Genomic DNA, 23,311 nt, shown 5'->3' with positions numbered 1-23,311 from the left:
GCTGCTTGGCCTGCTGTGTTCATCCAGCCCTGCACCTTGTTGTCTCGTGGTATCCGGCGATGTTTGTTTTCACTACACATTCCAGTTGCTGCAGTAATTCGCTACTGCTCTATCCCTCCTAGCCCCGCCTCCAGCCCCGCCCCCCGGATCCAGCGCTGACTCACTGACGTTGCCTGATGCAATCAACCGCAGGGGCCTGGTCTTACGCATGCGTCCTGATTGATCCCCGCTCTTGACCAATCAGAGATTCGAGCTCGGCGCCGGATGGGTGTGTCCCAGTGTCCCCTCCCCCCAAACGCCGGTAGTTGACGGCCGGAGTCGGAGAGAGGGGCTAATCGTGGTGTTTTGGTAGGGTGTAGTTTTAACATGTCTTTCGGGGATATTAATCAAGAGGCGGAGAAGCTGACACTGGGTAAGTGGCTAATCTTGTGGAGTGTATCTGAAGCGGACAAATCCTGGTTGAATGGGTGTCCTCCCAGGCGGCTGCGGCTGGGTGGGCATGGCCGCTCTTCCTCCCTGGTGGCCTGGGCTTGGAGGCTCATCCTTACCTTATGTGGGTGGTCGATGCCTCCAGGTATTTGTGGGGCGGATTTCTTAGACTCCTCAATGTCCTACACTGTGCGGTATGTGTCTTGCCATCCCTCTTGTGCCGCAGCCCTGAACATCGTTGGTTCCACACGCAGACAGACTTGTAAAACTGAAACCAAAACTATAGAAACGGTGCTTTTCACTCAGTAGTAGCACTGGACGTTATTTCAGCCAGCCTTTATGCAAGTGGTATTCCTTAATGGATGAAGCCAGTGAGTAGTCTGAAATCAGCGAAAGTGCTGGACATGGACAGTAGGTCTGGCGTCGTTATTTGGAGGGAGAGGGAGAGGGAGAGGGAGAGAGAGAGAGCAAGCAAGAATCCAGGTTTCAGTTCTGCTTAAAGATTAATTTTACTTCTTTCTCCGGTGTGACAGACTTGAGAGTGAGTGTCCTGCATTTTCTATTTTTACTTTTATTTTATTTTTATTGTCTGTGAGACAGTACTCACAATTTTGGCACTAACCCCAAGATGTTAGTAAGGAGTACTGTGCAGGGTTGACCGGGCTTTTTCTGGCATTAGTTGTATTCCAGTGCTAGGTCAACGCCAGGTGATCTGTCTGGTTTCATATCTTTGAAATTTTGTAGCGATTGATACAGCTGCTCAGAGGGCAGTTGAGAGTCAACCACATTGCTGTGGGTCTGAATCCCATGTAAGCCAGACCAGGTGAGGATGGCAGATTTCCAGCTGGACCAGGTGAGGATTGCAGATTTCCAGCTGGACCAGGTGGGGTTTTTTTTGAAAATGGCTTCATGGTCATCAGTAGATTCCAGACACCTATTATTGAATTGCAATTCCACTATCTGCTGTGGAGGGATTTGGACCCAGGTCCCCAGAAATTTAATCAGAGATAGTAGGAACTGCAGATGCTGGAGAATCCGAGACAACAAGGTGCAGAGCTGGATGAACACAGCAGGCTAAGCAGCATCATAGGAGCAGAAAGGCTGACGTTTCATCTGATGAAGGGTCTAGGCCCAAAACGTCAGCCTTTCTGCTCCTATGATGCTGCTTAGCCTGCTGCGTTCATCCAGTTCTGCACCTTGTTTCCCCAGAAATTTAGTTGAGTTTCTTGGTTAATTGTCTAGCAGTAATACCACTAGGCCATCGCCTCCCCACTGAGGAGTGTGATGGAATACTCCCCACTTCCCTGGATGGGTGCAGCTCCTAGCAAAATTCAAGAAGCTTGACACTACTCAGAACAAAGCAGCCCATTTGATCGGCACTGCATCCACAAGCATCCAATCAATCAGTTCCAGCAGTGTGTGCTATTTATATGGTGCACTGCAGAAAATGACCAAAAATCCTTTGAGAGCACCTTCCAAATCTACGACCACTTCCATCTGGAAGGAAAAGGTCAGCAGGTATATGGGAACACCACCACTTGCAAGTTTGCCTCGAAGGCACTCACCATCCCTACTAGAAATAGATCAGCTGGATTAAAATTGTGGAATTGCCTCCCTAAGGACATTATGGGTCAACCTACAGCATGTGGTTCAAGAAGGCCACTCACCACCATCTTCTCAAGGGTGGCTGTGGATGAGCAATAAATGCAGGCAAGCCAACAATGCCCACATCCCACAACTGAATTAAAGAAAAGTTTGAAGATGACAGAAAGCGTGTGATGCTTTTGCCAGAGATGCTGTCATAGCATGAATTTTTAAAAATTCCTTCTGATTCCAGATCTGCAAGAATTGATTTCAGATTTCTTAAGTTATGACTTGGTTTACTTCTGAATTGCTATACTCTTGAAATAATGACTATTTGTTGATGCTGACGAGTTTCAATATCTCCCTTTTTCTTCTAATGTTGCAAATTGAGGAATTTCTTAATTTTACAAAGCTATATTATCTCAATAACCTGCTCACTGATGCTCGGATCAGATTCTGCCATTTGAGCTACCTTCCTTATCAGCATAGCAAGTGTACCTACACCAAATGTACTGCAGCAGTTTAGGAAGGTGGCTCAGTACCACCTTCTCAAGGGTAGTTGAAAATCAGTAACAAAAGATTGGTCTTGCCAACTGTCTTATTGCTTGAATTAAAAAATAAAGTTAATTTTATATTTTTAATACTAAGGAGTGAAATTATTTCATGCACTTTTTAGTTTGCAAACTTACCAAGTCTGGGAAGCATTTCAAGGGCATTTGCTTGAGTTTTTAACCCTGCAAAACAACTTGATAAAGGTATTATTTTTGGATACACTTCCTTTTAGAAAATATTTATGGTGCAGCAAACGTTAACAAAATCATGTTTTTTTTAAAATTTATTTATTTGTGGGATGTGGGTATCGCTGGCTGGCCAGCACTTATTACATGTCCCTAGTTGCCCTTGAGAAGGTGGTGGTGAGCTGCCTTCTTGAACTGTAGGTTGACCCACAATGCCATTAGGGAGGGAATTCCAGGATTTTGACCTAGCGACAGTGAAGGAATGGTGATTATATTTCCAAGTTAGGATGGTGAGTAGCTTGGAGGGGAACTTGCAGTTAGTGGTGTTCCCATATACCTGCTGCCCTTGTCTTTCTAGATGAAAGTGGTTGTCGGTTTGGAAGGTGCTGTCTGAGCATCTTTGGTGAATATCTGCAGTGCATCTTGTAGATGGTACACTGCTGCTACTGAGTATTGAGTATTGAGGGAGTATTGATGGTGGAGGATACTTGTGGATGTAGTACCAATCAAGCGGCCCCAACAGCACTCGAAGCTTAACACCATCCAGGACAAAGCAGTCCTCTTTTACTCTCTGTCTAAAAAAATTTGCCTCTTGTGTCTTTGTTAAATCTCTCTCCTTGCATCTTAAAAATGTGCCCTTTAGACTTGAAATTCCCCATCTTAAGTCAACTTCCATCAAATCTATCTATTCCTCTTGTTATTTTATCAACTTCTGTCAGGTCGCCTCTCATCCTTCTATGCTCCGGTGGAAAAAAAGTCCCAGCCAATCCAGCCATTCTCTATAACTCAATTGAATGTCAAGGAATGGCATTAGATTGTCTCTTATTGGTGATGGTCATAGCCTGGCATTTGTGTGGCACGAATGTAACTTGCCACTTGTCAACCCAAGCTTGGATATTGCCCAGATCTTGTAGCATTTGGACATGGACTTCTTAAGCATCTGAGGCGTCACAAATGGTGCTGAACATTGTGTAATCATCGGCAAACATCCCCACTTCCGATCTTATTGTAGAGAGAATATCATTGGTTGGGCCTAGGATACCACCCTGAAGAACTGCTTCAGAGATGTCCTGGAGCTGAGATGACTGACCTGCAACAACCATGACCATCTTCCTATGTGTCAGCTATGACTCTAACCACAGGAGAGTTTGCCCCCAGATTCCCATTGATTCCAGTTTTGCTAGTGTTCCTTGATGGTGCACTTAGTCAAATGCAACCTTGATGTCAAGTGCTGTCACCCTCGCCTCACATCTAGAACTCAGCTCTTTTGTCCATGTTTGACCCAAGACTGTATTGAGGTCAGAAGCTGAGTGGCCCTGGCGGAATCCAAAGTGGATGTCATGGAGCAGGTTATTGCTGAGCAGGTGCTGCTTGATTGCACTGTTGCTGACACCTTCCATCATTTTACTGATGACCGAGAGTAGACTAATGGGGTGGCGATTGGCTGGGTTGGATTTGTCCTGCTTTTTGTGTACAGGACATACTTGGGCAATTTTCCACATTCTGTGTAGATGCCAGTGTTGTAATTGTACTGGAACAGCTTGGCTAGGGAAGCAGCAAGTTCTGGAGCACAAGTTGTCAGTACTGTTGCAGGAATGTTGTCAGAGCCCGTAGCCCTTGCAGTCTCCAGTGCGTCTCCAACTGTTTCTTGATATCGCGTGGAGTGATTTGAATTGGCTGAAGACCTGCCTTCTGCAATGCTGGGGACCACTGGAGGAGGCCATCTACATAAATGTGCCTAGAATGCTCAGTCACGGTACAAGCACCTGGGCCCAGCCACAGCCTGGAGTCTAGGCCAGTCCAAGTCCTGCCCAGAGGAGCTGCGCTACTGACGCTGCTCCCAATGCCAGGACACCCAGGAGGGGAGAAGGGCCTGCTATCGCCGCTGAATCGATCATTGAACACCAGGAATTGGGGCCCGGAAGGACCCAAGACCACAGCCGCCTCATCTGCTTACACTGCCACCAAAATGGCCGACTCTGGCCCGTGCTCAATCTGCTGCCGTTGCTCTGGCCCATGCTGGATCCACTGCCACTGTGGTACGCGGCCCGTGTGTTCAGCTCCTGCCTGGTCTCCGGTCGCGACCTGACTCCTTTCCTCAGTTAGGGATAAAGTTAAATGTTGGGTGGGGGAAGGAAAAAATAAATACTGCAGAGAGGGTAGAGAAAGGAGAAGGAAAGGGAACTGGCGAGCAGAGGAGCTCCAACTGGAATGTCTTACCCTGCCACTGTCTTGAACTAGGGATGTTCAGGCTAGTGGAATAGCTACCAATGTAGCAGATGAAATTTAACGTGAGATACGCTTTGATAGAAACTACAATTTAGAGGCGATAGAAACGGAAGAGTTTAGTTCTAAAGGTGAAAGTAGCAGAAAGGACATGTAGATACATGTGCATAAATTGTTAACGGTGATGGGACAGGTAGATTAAATAATTAGCGACATCGGATCCTGGGCTTTAGATATAGATGTTGGAATATGAAATCAAGTAAGTTATGACAAACCTTTATAAACCACTGGTTTGATCTCAAGTGAAGTATTGTGTACAATTCTGGGTGCACACTTCATGAAGGATGTGAAGATTTAGACACAGTTCAGGCAAGTCTTCTAAGAATTGCTCAGAGTTGAGAAACTTGAGGAGCATGGATTGTTTGGAATATCTTGGAAAGTTTGAGAGTAGAGTTAATAGTGATTTTCAAAATGATGAATGATCTTAACCAAGTATATGGGGAGAAACTGCTGTCATTGACAGGTCAAAAATTAGTGGAGACCAATTTAAGATGAGGTAAAGGTCTTGAAGTTACATGTTTTGGAAAATGTTTGCACGCAACTATAGTTTAGGTTCTGGGATGCACTAAGGGTCTTGTGATAGTGGATTGAAGTATGGCTTTCCCAAAGATATGTTAGATTATTAACTGAAGAGGAAGAATATCTACAGGCCTATGGGGAATAGGTGAGATTGTGGCATCAGGTGAGTTGATCTTTCTCTCAAACTCAATTTACTGCCGTAGACAATATGGTCATAGAAATAGACAGTGCCTGTGTAAATTTTACCTCCACTGAAGCTAGGGAATTTAATTGAATTAAAAAGCAGAAGCATTGTGCAATAGCCAACTTCAGATATGGCTTAACTTTTTTTTTTCTTTGTTTGTTTGAAAAGAGAGAGAACTTGTTGATTAAACGTTTTATTGGAAACTATAATTCATAGAATCCCAACACTGTGGAAACAGGCCCTTTGGCCCAACAAGTCCACACTGACCCTCGGAGCTTCCCACCCTGACCCATCCCCCTAATCTACGCATCCCTGAACACTACGGGTAATTTAGCATGGCCAATCCACCCAGCCTGCACATCTTTGGACTGTGGGAGGAAACCGGAGCACCCGGAGGAAACCCACGCAGACATGGGGAGAATGTGCAAACTCCACACAGTTGGCCGAGGGTGGAATCGAACCTGGGTCCCTGGCATTGTGAGGCCGCGATGCTTACCACTGAGCCATCATGCCACTCTAATAATGTAGATTTGAACAAAGCATGCTGCTGCTTGTTGACATTCAGCATGTCACCTCGAGAGTACATTCAGATGGTGGAAAAGTAACAATATTAATGTAAAACAATACTAGATTGGCACAGTGAATTTAGCTGTGGTGTTAAAGATTTTAGGTACCACCACAGGGGAATTTTGGAGTATTTTTTTAATTGTCCCTTTGAAGGTTCAGTTTGTAAAGGCAGTGGGTGAGTAACGGAAGCAGACAGACCAAAGGATCTCTGATTCAATCTTCAACCTGTTCGGATTCATTGGTTACAGCAATACTGGCAGTAAAACGATTTAGATATCTAGGTTAGCACTTGAGAAGATGACACTTCAACAAAGAACTAAAGCATTGCTAATATCTGTGAAAATGCATGTCTCTGGAAGAGAAGAGAGGAAATATTTAACCCATCAAACGTGCAATTTTGGAACATAATACTTAAGTTCAAACTGTTGTGATAGTTTTCAATTTTGATTTGCTGGTGAACAGCATAACTGGTTCATAATTCTGCTGTTCTCCTATTACTATCGTTATAATTTAATGAATCAGCAAAGACGCAATGTAGTGAAATAGTGCATCAAATTAAACATACTTGCATGTATAGTTCTTGGCATGTGAAGCACTTTGTAGTGTTTTGTGAGGATGGATTAGAACATTATATAAATGTAGGCAGTTTTTTCCACAAGACCTCTAACGCTTGCATCTGCAGAAATAAGATTTTCAATTTTAACATTTTTCAGCTGAACTGTATGTCTCTAATCGTGAAGGAGATGATGAAACTGGAACAGGAACAAAGAACAAGCCATTTAAAACAGCTCTTCGGGTAAACTTTCAGTCAGTAACAGAAATTGAGATCAATTATTTAATGAAAATACATATAGTTTATGAACTGACTCTGTTCCTTTTGTAGGCCTTACAAGTGGCAGGGAAGGAACCGTTCCCAACTATTTATGTGGATTCCCAAACAAAAAATGAGGTGAATACAAATCCTTTTTTAAAAATGTGTTTTTCATCAACATTTAAATAAAAAATAGATCATTTTGTAGGGTATAGAGGCTGCTTAAATGGTGGTATCCTGTCCTGGAAGCAAGTATCGTAAAGTTTCATGTTTGATTTCTGCTCTGTAATCTTGTTTTGAGTGAGAGGCTGCAAATGTAGGAAGTCTAATGCATCTTGCACAATTCTTCTATGTGGAAAATTATATATTGGAAAAGTCCAAAATTAATTGAAGGGCAACACAAATATGTAATTAATTTTTAAGCTATATGTGTCTTATATTTTTCATTTAATGTATATTATTTTTATATAAAATAACATCATTTTAGATTGTGATTAACAATTTCAGTTGATGGACCAAATGATTCTGAACACTGAATGAAGTATGACAAGTTTTTTTTTGCTAGTTATTAAAAATTAAATCTTAAGACAACATTATTTGATTAAAAACTGTAATAATGTGATTTAAACATTTTATTAGGTTCTGTATTGGTGTTTTAGAATTAAAATAAAATAATTTTGTGATAAGCAAATACATTCTAAATCACCTTTATGTACAAAGATGAAGTTGTTAAAAGTTCTGACTCTTGCACGAGCTTGGCTTTGCTTAATCATAATGCAACAAATAAAATGGCAGGCTGAAACTCGCTTTCTGTTTGCAACACATTGAATAAACCAAAAATGAAAGTTGACCAATGGATAATATACGTATTAAATTGAACAGTCTCTTTGCTTGGTGAGAAAACTGGATGTGACTTTGGGTTTTGTATGTTTCTTAGTGATGACCTTGTTTCACCTTGGCGCTGTTTGTCGTGTTCCTTAACTGACAAAGCTAAGATGGTGCCTAAATGTCTGCAAATAGTACTCCCTTTTTTTTCCAACTCTTTGTTTAGGAATTTCAGTTATTTAAGGAACTACTGATACATACATTTGATAATCTGTGCTTCTCCTTTGGCCTGAATTAGCTTGACCTTTCTTCAGTCTAATCCTTAACTTAGCCAAAACCTTGTGGATTGTAACCTACACCTTTAAAACCATAAAACTCTCTTGAAACCCTCTGATTTAAGCAAATTTAGGAAACCTATGGGGCACAAACAATGGCACTTATAGGAGTAATGTCACTAAAATTACAATGGTGGGGATTTAATTAATAGTCTATTAAATATTGTCCTGCTTGGACACATCAGTAAGTTTTTGGAGTAGATCTATAGCTCGGGTTGTGGGTGTTGAAGTTGGTTGGCTCGCCGAGCTGGTTTCTTGTATCGCAAGGTAGGTAACGTCCTCGGTGCAGCCTCCGATGAAGCGTCGGTGTGTTTTCCCGCCTGGTTTTTAAAACTCTGGGGTCCGTTGAGATGGATTGCCTCACTTCCGGGTCTCCTTTGTAGTAGAATATATATGGGGTTGAGTTCAACGTGTTTGTTAATAGCTTGCTTCGTGGAGTGCCATGCTTCCAGGAATCCTCGTGCTTGTCTCTGCCTAGCCTGTCCCAGGATCTTGGTGTTGTCCCAGTCGAAGTCATGGTTCTCCTTGTCCATGTGGATTGAGATGAGTGAGTATTGGTCGTGTCTTTTTGTAGTCAATTGGTGTTCATGTACCCTTGTTGTTAGTTTCCTTCCTGTTTGTCCGATCTAGTGTTTCTCTCAGTCTCTGTGGGGGATCTTGTAGATGACATTGGTCCTGTCCATGGCGGGGAGTGGGTCTTTAGCTCGGGTGAGCAGTTGTCGTAGGGTTAACGTGGGCTTGTGTGCCACTCTGATGCCCAGTGGTCGTAGCGGTCCTACGAACACGAGAATTCCTGGAAGCATGGCACTCCACGAAGCACGCTATTCACAAACAGATTGAACTCGACCCCATATGTATTCTACTACGAAGGAAACCCACAAGTGAGGCAATCCTTCTCGACCGACCCCAGAGTTTTAAAAACCAGATGGGAAAACACAGTGCTTCATCGGAGGCTGCACTGAGGATGTTACCAAGCATGGTAACGAAACGTCTGCAAAACAACAAACCAGCTCGGCGAGCCAACCAACCTGGACACATCAGTTTTTCCTTTTGAAACAGTGTCGAGCATTACAAGTGGGGTTGGTCCAGCTAAAATGATTTTTTTTTTTAATTTCAAGGTATCTAAACTGAAATTGGAGACATAATAGTGCAGGAATCAAAGCAAAATTCCACGTCTCCACTACTGGTGGTGAAAGATGCTTGTGAATGCTCACATAATTATGTTCCTGAAATCAGCCAGTCATTGAGAAGTAGTTTAAAAGGCATACTGGTGGGAACCTGTATCTGAACACTTTTCCATTGAACTACAAGTCAGAATAAGTCATGCTGTCATTTTCTTGATCAATTCTGGATCATTGATTGCAGTTTTGATATCTATCTCCAAAACAGGTTGAAATTAGAAGGGATTAATTAACCAATATGTTTCTGGCTTTTTAGTGCACAAATTATAAGAGGCTTTACCTCCTTTTTTAATTTAATTAATTCATGGGACGTATATGTTGTGACAAGGCCAGCATTATTGCCGATCCCTAATTGCCCAGCGACTAAATGGCTTGCTAGGACATTTTAGAGTGCACTTAAGAGATGACTCCCCAGCTGTGGCTCGCATGTAGGCATGAGGCACCTGCACACTAAACCAGGTAAGGATGTCACATTTCTTTCCCTGAAGGAGATCTGTGAACCAAATGGGTTTTTGCGACAATTGAGTGTGTTTCTATGGCTAGTTTCTCATTCTATATTTTATTCAATTCAAATCTATTTGAACCATGTTTGCAAAATATTAGCCAAGGGGCTGAATAACTTGCCCAGTGATGGGAGAAATGCCTTCAGGGGGCATGATAGAAATGTAAAGACATTCAAATATTTGAAGTTGCAGTAACCCCACACTGATTTGGATGAAAGTTATACATTAGAAAAATTTTACATCTTGCTGGGAATAGGGACAGAGAAAAAGGAGCAGGAACTGATCCACCCTCCCTTTATCGTCAGTCGTGCCATCCCAGGAATCAGTCTGGTAAACCTTTGTTGCACTGCCTCAATAGCTAGAACATTCTTCCTCAGATAAAGAGACCAAAAGTGTGCCCAGTAAGTCCAGGTGTGGTCTCACTAAGGCCAAGTACAATTGGAGCATGACATCCCTGTACCTGTACTCCTATTCTCATCTTCTTCATAGGAAGAGGATTCAAGAACTAGGAGCAGGAATGAGCAATTTAGCCCCTCAAGCTTGCTCCGCTATTTAATACGATAATGGCTAATCTCATCTCAACTCAGCCTCAACTCAACTTTCTTTTATGCTCCCCATAACATTTTAACCTTTTACTCATTAAAAAGTCGGTCTATCTCAAATTTATTCAGTGTCCCAGCATCAACTCCACATGCTAGATTGGCCATCTAGGAAAAACTTACACCCTGTGTCTATTTTGTCAGTTCTTTTTCGCATCTTAAATTTCTCAATTATATCTCTTCTCATTCTTCTAAACTCCACCAAGTATAGGCCTAAACTGCTCAATCTGTACTCCTAAGACAAACCTTTCATCTCTGAAATTCATACCTTTAACATACCATTTGCCTCTTCACCGACTGCTGAACCCGCATGCTTACCTTCAGCAACCGCTGTACGCGTACACCCAGGTCTCAATGCACCACCCCCTTTCCCAATCTATACCAATAAGATAATCTGCCTTCCTGTTTTTACTATTGAAGTTGATAACCTCACAATTATGCATTTTCCCACTCACTCAACTGGCCAAATCAGTGAAGCATCTTTTGATCCTTCTCACAACTCACCCACCCATCCAACTTTTTGTTCTGTGCAAACTCATGATATTACTTTGTTCCCCCATCTAAATCAATAGTATATATTATGAACAGCTGGAGTTCGAACAATGATCCCTCCATCACCCAGCTTGTCAATGCCTACTGCTCAGTAAAAGACCCATTTATTCATACTTTATTTCCTGTCTGCCAACCTGTTCTCGATCCATCTCAGTACACTACTGAGATTTCATGCACTTTAATTTTTCATGCTAATCTCTTATGTTAATCTCTTGACCTTATCGAAAACTTTGTGAAAGTTTAACTAGGATCCACTAGCTCCCCCTTATCAACTCTACCAGTTATATCCTCAAACAATTCCAGTAGATTTGTTAAGCATGAATTCCTTTTCGTAAATGTCCATGCTGACTGCCTGATCCTGTTGTTATTTTCCAAGTGCTCTGCCATTAAGGCTCTTATCACAGACTCTAACATTTCTAGAATAATTGTTGTCAACCCACGAGTTGTTGATTTGTTTCTGATCTTCTCAATGACTGAACTACTGGAGATTTTCCTTTTTGCTTTTGGTGACATCATTGTACTACCATAATAGCTACAAGATTGTGTTTTGCATCTTCATTTTGTTTTAAAAGCGTTGGGAGGTTATATCAAAATCACAGATGAAAAGTGTTAGAAAGCTCTGGCAACGGGATCAAATGAAGAACGAATCAAAAGAAAAACGGGAGGTAAGAAAGATCTTTATTCATTTCTCCACTTCTCATTTGCACCTTTCCTGCAGTGACATCCAGAATTTGAATTCATTCAGTGCTTACCTTTGATTGGCACTTTATTTCGTCAAGGTATTTCCAATTACTTTTGAGGTACAATATAAGAACCATTCTACGCATTCAAAGAATAACATGGAAACATACACAAATAGGATAGATAGAGAGTCATGTAGCAAATTGTCTCTCATCCTCGTGTTTTCATAATGCAGTAATGGAACTACTGATAATCGGCATTAAATCTTGTATCATTTTGTCTGCAACAGACCCACATATGAGATGAAGGAAAGAACTGGTATGGATAACTTTTGCATACCATGGGTTCAAAGGCAGAAATCACAGGCCCTAGTTCTGGGCCAGCCCAGGTACCCAAGCCAAGCACAGTGGGCTCCCAATGCCTTGTGTCCTGTTTAGTGGGCCCTGATGTGTGCCCTTGTTCTGGGCCCAGGTTTGAAATGATCCTCCTTCCATTTATACTACATTTATCACATCTCTTTCACACACTAGTTTGTAAATCTCAAGTCAGCAAATACATTGGCAGTTATCTTGTAAAGTGGCTTACTCTTCATTTAACTTTTCATCTAATGACTTCTTGTACAATGGGTTTGTTTTTCCAAAAGGACAACAAAGTCGGATCTTCACAGAGCTGAAAACCAATATCCATTTTCCCTCCACTTTAGTGCCTACTTTCTCAAATTACAGCTAAATACTGTCAAAGGCACTGAGGGAACTTGCTGCTGTTCATATTATATCATGTGATCTTTGTCGTTTTGGGAGGGGAGGGGAGAATTTTGTTTAACATTTCACTCTTAAGACAGCAGCCCTGGTATTGAGTGCTGTACTCGGTCTTGTACGAGAGTGTCAGATTTGCTCTTGACCTCAAGTCTCAGTCCCTGGAGTAGGACTTGATCTGTGATTTTTAAGACCATATGAAATAGGAACAGGAGTGCCTTCAAAAACAAAAACAGAAATTGCTGGAAAAGCTCAGCAGGACTGGCAGCATCTGTGGCGAGAAAGCAGAGTTAAGGTTTTGGGTTGAGGTGACCCTTTCTCATAAGCAGCTTGTTTGGTACCTGAAGCCTACTCCATCATTCAGTAGGATCATGGCTCATTAGACATTGCTGACATCCACTTTTCTGACCTTTTCTCTATAACTCTCAATTTCCCTACTGATCAACAATCTTTGTATGTCAGGCTTAACTATACTCAAAGATAGTAAGAACTGCTGATCCTGGAGTTAAACATAACAGTGTGGAGCTGGAGGAACACAGGCCAGGCAGCATCAGAGGAGCAGGAAAGTTGACGTTTCGGGTTGGGACCCTTCTTCAAAAAAACTATACTCGAAGTCTACCCCAACAGTTCTCTGTGGCACAGAGTTCCAAAGACTCAAAAGCCTCCGAGAGAAGAAATTCCTCCTCCTCCTTTCAGTCTTTAATACTAATTTTGAAACTATGCCCTCTGGTCCTAGACTTTCCCATGAGGGAAAACACCTTCTTAGTATTTACCCTGTCAAGCCCCTTAAGAATCCCACATATTTCAATGAGATCACCACCTCTCATTCTTCCAAACTCCAACAAATGGAGTCCCAACCTGTTTTAACCTTTGCTCATAAGACAATCCCTCCATCCTAGTGAATCCTCTCTGAGCTGCCTCCTTTGAAATTATCTTTTCATAAGGGGACCAAAACTGCTCACAGTACTTCAGAAGTGGTCTCACCAGCACCTTGTACAGTAGCAGTTGGACATCCCTTCTCTTATACCCCAACTGCCTTGAAATAAGGACTAACGTTCCATTAGCCTTCTTGACTACCTGATGCACCTGTCTGCTAGCTTCTGTGTTTTGTGCATATGAACCCCCACGCCCCCCCCCCTTCCCCCCCCACCGAGTCCCTTTGCAGCTTTCTGCAGTTTCTCCTCATTTCTATAATCTTCTGTTCTTTTGTTCTTCCTTATGAAATGAACAATTTCACGTTTTCCCACATAATGCTCCATTTGTCAATTTTTTGCCCTCTTATAAATATTTCTGTATAAATGGTTTGTATCCCTCTGATAACCCGCCTTACCACCTATTTTAGTGATGTCTTCAAATTTGCCCACAGTACATTCACTTCCTTCCTTCCTAGTAGTCATTAAGATATGTTGCAAACAGTTGCAGTCCCAGCACTGATCCCCATTGGAACTTTTCTGGTCATGGGTCACCAACCTGAAAAAAGATCCCCGTGTTGTCCACTCACTGTTTCCTGCCCATTAGCTAATACGCTATCATGCCAATATACTATGCCCAACACCATGGGCTCTTGTCTTATGACTTAGCCTTTGTGATATACCATAGTGAACACCTGGAAGTCCAAATACAACACGTCTACTTGTTCCCCCCCCATCCACTCTGCTTTGGACTTCCTCCAAAAATTCTCATTGGTTGGACATTGATTTCTCTTTGAAGCCATGCTGACCCTGCTTGATTATGATTTTCCAAAAGTTCTGCTATTGTTTAATTGATTCGCATACTTTTCCAACATTAATGTTAGGCTAATTGGCCTATCTTTATCCACGTTTTGCCTCCTGACCTTTTTGAATAAGGATGTCACGTTAGCAGTTTTACAATCTGCTGATAAAGTGAGTTGCCACCAGTAAATAACAATCAATGGTTTTAATTTAAACCAAACATTGAGTTTAAAAAATACTTCAATGCTAGTGTTAGCTTCAATTCAACTCCTGCTGATGGGATGAGTTATTGCTCCCCTTAAAGCTGTGCAGGTTTTGGATTAAATGAATTTGAATTTATTTCTGACAGATGTCCACACTGCAAAACTCTTTTATAAGTCAGTGTTTATTGGTAGTTCCTTGGCTGCTAGGATGAATATAATGGGGAAATTGAATTAGTTTTTTGTCTGAGTTGAAGTATTGTGGCACTTCACTAGAAAATTTATTTTCTTTAATTCAGTTTCCCTGTGGCCATCACTTAATAAATTGATGAATAATTTGATGTCTTGGAATTTTTCTCTCTGGGTTGAAATTTGAGTTAGTTTCAACATTTATGTTGCACTTTTGAGATTGGAATGAGAAAAACTGGAGAAATGCAATACAATGCCTAGAATGCACCAAAACTGAGGGATTTACCCACATTGGTAGCGATTTAAACAGGTTGGATCCCTTTTTCTTTAGAAAAGACAATAGGGAGACCAGATATAGAGCTTAAAGATTATGAATTGTTTAGACAGGATATCTCTGGAGAGATCAATTTTCTTGTAAGTAGAAACACTAAACAGTAATAAATTATAGGGAAGTGAGGAGAAATTTCATTGTTCAGTGATTTGCAACCATATGAAGTGTTTGAGGTAAATACCTTTCAATGCTTTTCAAAGGAAAATTTAACTATTAATAAAGTCAAGATACAGTCACCATGCTCCTACCAGACCAAATGGCTGCTCTCTGATTTAGAGAGAGGTGACTGGTGGTTTAACTGTGGGTCACCATGCCTTGGGCGAGGTGAGGGGTTCAGAAGGAATGTCCTTCATGGTAACCTCAGCCAATGTGGAAACTGAATCCATGGTTTTGGCAAGACACTGCATTGCAAACCAGCCATCTTGCTAACTGAACTAACCGACTCCCTTTCATAATGAGTATTAAGAGAGAACAGAGGTAAAAAAGGGCAAGAATGAGGTATGGTAGATGAAATGTGTTGAGATGTGAAATGTAAACATCAGGGCAGACATTTAGGGTGGGATCATCTGTTTCTTAGTAGTTTCTCTTTAATATGTAGAACTGTAGTAGCTTGTGTTGGAGTGAATTGCAAATTCTGTGGACTTAATGGTATTTGCTAACTTTTTAGGAGCAGGGTATACATTTTGCTTTTTTTTTTCCTGGACAAACAGATCTTACTTTAAAAGCTCTACTTTTTTTTTCAAACAGCTGGAAGACGCATTACGGCGAGAGAAAAATTTGGAAGAGGCCAAAAAGATAGTTGTTAAACTGGATGTTAGTCTTGGAGAACCACAGGAGGTAATGGGCAAAATCAATTGCAAATTGACAGTGCATCAACCTTAATGTGCAATGAGTTAATAATGCATATAATATTTGAATAAGAAATGGTTTGTGCCATTGTTGATGTACTGTTGGTTAACCCTCTGTTTCATGAGGGGTGAAGAAGCAAATAAAGCTGTGTGTATGTCCCACTTTATAATTTCAACTCCATGAAGTAGTAACTTAGGAGCAAAAACAGAATTTGCTGGGAAAGCTCAGAAGGTAGTAACTTAGTTGTTTTGCAGGGTAATTTTGTCACCAGAAAATCAATATCAATTGTTTTTCTTGAAAGCTATCTTTGCAATGATGTGGTTACAAAATGCCTATAGGATGATGCTGGGAGCATTGGACAGAGTGGGATTTTATTGATATTGGAATACTGGGAAGAATATTTTGGTGGGTATGACCTGTTAGTGTAGAAAGTGTGACAATACTATGGCTTTGAGGGGTGTTTGTCCTTTTTTTGGATGATAGGTTTTAAGGCAGAGGTGAGCTGTCTATTGAAAGCCCTTAAAGTAAACAGCTTGTGACGCCTTGGGCTTTTTTTCAAGTTAAAACAATACAAACAGCCTGAATGAGAGAGTCAAGCTCCCATAGAACCAGACTTTTTAGTTTTAGTTTTTCAGTAACAGTTGCTGGGTCTTGAAGCTGGGTGGAAGCTGCAGTACATCTCTCCTTGCTACTCTCTCTGCTTTCTCTCCATGTTTTTTCTTCTCTTGGTTACAGCTAAAAGCTGGGGGTTCTCTTCCTGCTGCTGGAGTTGCATGTGAGACAATCTTTGTTATTTGTCTTTTCAAGGAGGTGTTTATGGGATGTTACTAAATTAGAAGTTACTGTTTAGTAGTAAAATAATCTATTATTCTGTTAAGTTTTCCAACAGACTTAAGTTATTCCAATTCCTTCTTTCTTTTGTGGTTTAACTATACTGTAGGAATAAGTTATTGACCAGTTGAATTGCATCTGGAATGCAACATATGGACCTTGCCTTTAAAATAAGAAAACATCAGGGTCTATGCTGTCTTCTTAATATATTTTGAGGGGGATGGTTGGTCTGGTCCATAACAAAAGTCATAAGTGTTTTGTGTGGAGGAGTTGAGAAAGAGAGAGAGCGAAGATGAGCAGTTGTTCTATGATTAGTTAGGACTTTGAGGAGCAAAGCCCACTTTGTGAAACGTTTAGATGCTTTGCTTTATCAGACTGAGGGCAATGGAAGCAAATATTCTCCTAGCTCTGTAGCCTCCCCTCTGCTTTTCCGATTTTGTCCTCTTATACAACCCTGATTTTAATTGTGCCTTTTGGCATCCATGCATTCATCTATCTAGGTGCTAATCTCTGTTCCATACCTCTCCTTCCTTATATCCTTCTGACTGTCTCCTTTACAATACCCTTTAAAAACTATCTCTTAGATGACCAAAATGATAGTTAATCTGAATATTCTCAATACAATTTTATATCAATTTTGTTTGATAATGCTGTGTGAAGTACTCGATGTTTTGCTGAGGTAAAGTTACTATATAAATGCAAGGTGATGTTATTGAAGTGTTCAAAGTTCTGAAGGGGCTCAATAGGGTAGATGCTGAGTGATTGTTTCCACTGTTCAGGGATTCTAAACATAAGAACATGTTTGGAGCAGCATATAGGGCTGATTCATCAGGACTCAGATAAGGAGAAATCAACTCTTTCAAAAGTTTCTACTTTTGGAATTCACTACCCCAGAGGGCTTAGATGTTTCTTGATTAAATACTTTCAAGGCTGGGATGGATGGATATCTGGTTATTCAAAGAATTGAGGAATATAGGAAGCAGGTGAGAAAGCATGATTGAAGCTTTAGATGAGCCATAATCGTATTGCTTGGTGGAGTCAAGCTTGACAGGCCATGTGGTCCTATTCTGATTCTGCTTCCTGTGCTTAAGGTTGGGATTTGAGGTGGACAAGCAATGAGGAAGAACATATAAAGTGTACATATAACGAGAAGGAGAGACAGGTGAAAGGATTATTGCTCCAAACATTAAGTTTCATTTCCTTCCTTGAAAGGCTTCAAGAAAAAGACTAGCGCATCTGTATTATTTTATTTACAGGCAGAGAGGGGATGGGTGATAACCAAGCAGAGTAGAGGAATGCAGGTAGTGCAGGAGCCTCTTTGGCTGTCCTCCTCCTGACAGATATAGAGTTTTGGATATTGTTGGAGAGTGTGACTTCTCGGAGTAGAAGCAGAATACAAGACCTTGGCACCATGAATGGCTGTGGTAAACAAGAGGGGAAGAAGAATGGCAGAGCTATTGTTACGGAGGATTCAGGAGTAAGGGGAACAGAGTTGTTTCTGCAGCTAAGAAAGAGACCTCAGGATGGTATGTTGCCTTTCCCATGTCAGAGTCAAGGATGCATCAAAGGATCTGTGGGGCATTCTGAACGGTGTGGGAGGGGATACGAGAGAGATGAATAGTCAATGGTCGTAGTACATATTGGTATCAACACAAAAAGTAAAAACGGACGATGTCCTACAAACAGATTATAGAGAGTTAGGACGTAAGTTATGAAGTAGAACTTCCAAAGTTAGCGATCTCAGGATTACAACCAGTATCATGTGCTAGTGAGAGTAAAAACAACAGGCCATACCAAATGAATACATACATGGAATAATGATATAGGTGGGAAGGATTCAGATTCCTGGGATATTGGGCCCAGTTCTTGGGAAGGAGGACTGAGCAGACCCAGGACTAATGTCCTTTTGTTGGTGCTTTTTAATGACGCTGTCAGGGAGGATTTAAACTGGAATGGCAGGGGGCTGGGCATCTGATCAAGGAGGCAAAAATAGGGAGAAACAAGGGTAGGAACAAAAGACAAAGCGAAGAGGCAAAAGTGGAAGGAAAATATGGGATAAAAATAAATGGGCCTATCATGCAAAATAAAGCTAAGATGAAAGACCAGTCTGAAAGCTTTGTTTCTTTATGCACAGAGCATTCGCAATAAGGTGGATAAGTTAGCAGAGCAAATAGATATAAATGGTTATGGTATGATTTTGTGATATAGTTATGATTATGGAAACGGCTACAGGCTATCCAAGGATGGGAACTGAGCATCCAGGGGCTGGCTGTTTATTTAGGAAAGACAGGCAAAAATGGAGTGAAGGTGGGGGTAACATTGATAATGAAAGATGAAAGTGAGGAAAGATACTGGCTCAGAAAATCATGATGCAGAATCTTTATGGGTGGAGATAAGAAACACAAAAGGAGAAAAAAATGTTGGGAACTGTCTATAGACTTCAAACAGTACTGGGAATTAGATACTTCCTAATCAACCTATTCAGATGTATTATGACACACTTCTGGAGCAAGTGGGACTTGACCCAGGCTTCCGGAATCTGAGGTAGGGGCACTTTCATTGCACCACAAGAGCCCTTTAAAGGTCACCCTTGTTTACACATAGCCCATCACACAGAGATCAACCACTCTCCATTGAGGAATGAGCCCCAGTCGCCATTGTCCTGTACACCAATCAATGAAAGTAGACAGGCAGATGAAGCAAGCAGTGAGGAAGGCAAATTGGATATCGGCCATCATTGCAAGAGGGTTTGCGTTCTGAATTAGAGATGTTTTATTGCAGTTATGCAGGGCCTTGGTGAGACCACACCTGGAGTGTTGTATGCAGTTTTGATCTCAGTCATACAGCATGGAAACAGCATGCTAACAAAGGATAATTCACCATTTAGGAAGTTCACAGGAGGTTCTGTAAGCTGATATGAGAGATGGCAGTATCCTTCTTTGAGGAGAGATTGGTTCGATTGACCCCGTTTGGAAGAATGAGAAGGGAGCTGTTTGAAAGATATAAAATTCTAACAGGCCGAGACAGACTGGATGCAAGGAAGATGTTTTCCCTGTTTGGGGAGGGTAGAACCAAGGCAAACAGTCTCAGAATATGTGTAGGTTATTTAGTACAGATGGGAGGAAAAACAAGTCTTCACTCAGAATGCACGATAGACTATTTAGTACTGGATGTCAGGAAAAAATCTTTCAGAGTTGTGAACCTGTGGAATTATCTACCACAGAAGGCTGTGGAGGGCAAGTCACTGGATATATTCAAGAAATTTAGATTTTAAAGGCGTCAAGGTGTATGGGGAGAAAATGTGAATATGGCATTGATCTAGAGGATCGGCCATGATCATACCAAATGGCAGAGCAGGTTTGAAGGATTGCGTGGTAAACTTTTGCACTTAATTTGTGTTTTTGTTTTGCTGAGAAAGTCTTGTTGTTCATACCTTGGACAGAGCTTCCAGGTTGCACTTCAAATGCATTATAGGGGACGCTTGCATGGAGTTGCATCAATGTTAAGCAGAATCTGGTTCTTTATGATGAACAGATAGTAACATTGAAATTTCGATATTGTTACAATAGTAAATGTGTTGGGTGGATTTAATTCCTGATAACATTCAAGGCATCGCTTTTGTAGTACAGGATCTAATGAACTGTAAGGTTGGTATAAGGTGAGATCTGCAGTATGGGTAGGAAGCAAAGAGCTAGTTTTGGGTAGTGGGGCAGATGCAATGCTGAGCACCAGATTTGCATGAAAATTGGCTTTACTGAATGGGAATGGTCAGCGTATTACAAAACGTGGACCACAACAATTTAAGGAATACTATGCAACTGGGCCATAAATTGCCATCAACATGAGATAAGGGCCATTTTGGTGTACCAGTTCACTGCATCTTACTTTTTCATTAATCAGAGGAAACAATAATGCTGACAATTCAGGCTCATTATTTCCTGGATGTCCCTGATGGTGCTGTGTCCTGAAACTGAAAAAACCCTGGGAACATGCAGCAGCAAGTAGTTTCCTAACTTTACATGTTTCATGTCCCACTTCTCAAGCTGAACTTTTCTTGTTCTATTTCTCCTTCAGTAAGTAACTGCAAGTCCAAATAACTTTTTATTGAGGTTATGAGTTTGAGAGTCTAAATTGGATATTTTTTTCATTGAACCGTTTAATTTCTTTTATTATTGTCAATTTCATAGATAAAAATCCGAGCCACAGAAGCGCATAGAGGACAACGAGTGAAGATCTTTGGCTGGGTCCACAGATTACGGAGACAAGGTTTGTATTCTACATTTTGGAATGACTTGCATATTAGCCTAGGATAGAGGATAAGAATTGTTGCTTTTGCAAGCACACGCTGTTCTATATATAATATTTATAATTGGGCTCCAGTCCTTTCATCTTTGGCATGAAGGTTTTCTTCATTAAACTGTAGTATTGAAACTTGGTACCTGGAAGCTCATAAACTTTAGATCCAAGTGAGCAGTGATGAACTTTTAATATTTTTCTGAAGCATTATTGAAACACTTATTAGTTCTCCTCTTTCCATCAGCAAAAGATTAGAGGAAATTTTTTTGCCCTGTGATAGGTCCCATCATATGCTGTAATGTTCCTGGACAAACTGGTATTCATAGAATCATACAACACAGAAGAGGCCCTTCAGCCTATTGGTCAATTGCCAAAATGTGCTAAATCTACACTATTCCCACTTTCCAGCACTTGGCCCATAGCCTTGAATGTTATGACAATAAGTGCTCATCCAAGTATTTTTTTAAAGGCTATGAGGTTCCCCACCCCAACTACCCTCCCAGGCAGGGCATTCTGTCAATCCAGGTGAAAAAAATGTTTTTCTCAAGTCGCCTCTAAACCTCTTGCCTTTCACCTTAAAATTTGCCCCTTTTGTTACTGACCCTTCAATTAAACAGATTAGCTGCTTTCTATCCAGCCTGTCAATGCCCCTCATAACCTTTTATACCTCGATCAGGTCCCCTCTTAACCTTCTCTGCTCCAAAAAAAAACCTGAGCTTATCCAGCATCTCTTTGTACCTTCAGATGCTCCATCCCAAGCAACATCCTGGTGAATCTCCTCAGTACCCTCTCCAGTGGAATCACATCCTTCCTATAGTGTGGTAACCAGAACTACACATGATACTCCAGCTGTGGCCTAACCAAACATTTCCACAGCTCCAACATAACCTTCCTGCTCTCATTATCTGTGCCTCAACTGTGCCCCCTGTTCCTCAGAGCTTCCCAGTGTCCTGCCATTCATTAAGTACTCCTTCGTCTTGTTACTACTTCTAAAGTGCATCACCTCATCCTTAGCAGGGTTAAATTCCATACCTGATGAATCTGTTTATATCTTCTTGTGACTTAAGACCTCCTTCCTCACTGTTAATCACCAAGCCAGTTTTCGTGCCATCCACAAACTAATTTATCACGCCTCTCCACATTCCAATCTGCATTGTTTATATATATCATGAACAACAAGAGACACAGCACTGATCCCTGTAGTATGCCACTGGACATTGGCCTCCAATCACACAAACAGCCGCTGCCATCAGCATCTGTCTCCTGGATCTAAGGTGATTTTGGATCCATTTTGCCAAGATACCCTGGATCCCATGTACTTTTACCTTCTTTATCAGTCTCCTGTGTGGGACCTTGTTCAACGACTAGCTGAAATCATTATAAATCTCATCAACTGCACTACCTTTGCCTACATGCTTGGTTATCTCCTGGAAAAGTTCAAACAGATTTGTTAGTCATGACCTCCCTCTGATAAAGCCATGCTGACTATCACTGATCAAACCTTCAGTCTGTAAATGGAGATGAACTTTCTCCTTCAGAAATTTTCTCCCTAAGTTTCTCTACCACTTGCTGGTCTGTAGATTCCTGGTCAATGACTACAACCCTTCTTGAAAAGTGGAACGACATGAGCTGTCCTCCAGTCCTCTGGCACTGCACCTGTGTCAGAAAGGAATTAAAAATTTGGATCGGGTCCCTGTGATTTCCTCCCTTATCTCCCACAGCTACCGAGGATCAAACTCCTTGGGGATTTGTCCACTTTTAAACCTGCCAAAACTTACAAAACCTCTTCACTCCCTGTATCAAACTGCTGAAGAATCTCTTAATCTATCGGCTTTTCATGCTGTGCCTACATTTTCCTTTTCCTGAATAAAGACAAATATTTAATACTCTACCAATGTCCTTCATGTCCATGCACAGATTTCCCCCTATTTTTCCCTGCTTATTCTCATACCCTTAATGTGCTTTTAGAATATTTTGGGATTCTCTCCAAACTTACCCTTCTTTTTCATGACCCTCTTTGCCCACCTAATTGCCGCCTTAAGTTCCCCCTGCACTTTCTATATTCCTTCAGGACTTCTGTAGATTTGGTGTCTTTGCACCTGCTAACAGCATCTCTTTCCCTTCTTTTCCAGTCCTGGATATTCCTAGACTTAGGGGGTTCTCTGGGCTTGTTGCTCCTACACGTCACCCCAAAGGGAACATGTTGGGCCTGCACACGTCAGTGTCTTTGGGAATGCTTCCCATTGTTTCCTGTCTACTTTTGCTAGGTCCTGCCTTATTTTAGTAAAACCTGCCTACCCCCTACCCAAGACAACAAGGTGCAGGGCTGGATGAACACAGCAGGCCAAGCAGCAT

The 23,311-nt window shown here is 41.4% G+C and overlaps 1 protein-coding gene across 1 annotated transcript in view; it reads left to right on the top strand.

Annotated features, from left to right (window-relative positions):
- Window positions 1-264: 264 nt before the first annotated feature.
- nars1 (asparaginyl-tRNA synthetase 1) overlaps window positions 265-23,311 on the top strand; it is an 89,394-nt gene continuing 66,347 nt past the window's right edge. Inside the window, exons 1-6 of the mRNA XM_048602028.1 lie at window positions 265-412; window positions 7,020-7,102; window positions 7,190-7,255; window positions 11,685-11,777; window positions 15,728-15,817; window positions 20,848-20,926. Coding sequence (XP_048457985.1) covers window positions 367-412; window positions 7,020-7,102; window positions 7,190-7,255; window positions 11,685-11,777; window positions 15,728-15,817; window positions 20,848-20,926 — 457 coding nt within the window. The 5' untranslated portion in view covers window positions 265-366. The remainder of the gene's footprint in view (window positions 413-7,019; window positions 7,103-7,189; window positions 7,256-11,684; window positions 11,778-15,727; window positions 15,818-20,847; window positions 20,927-23,311) is intronic.

Source organism: Rhincodon typus, chromosome 1 (assembly GCF_021869965.1).
Source record: "Rhincodon typus isolate 14 chromosome 1, sRhiTyp1.1, whole genome shotgun sequence".
NCBI lineage: Eukaryota > Metazoa > Chordata > Chondrichthyes > Orectolobiformes > Rhincodontidae > Rhincodon > Rhincodon typus.
This window is presented reverse-complemented; position numbering and strand designations above follow the sequence as displayed.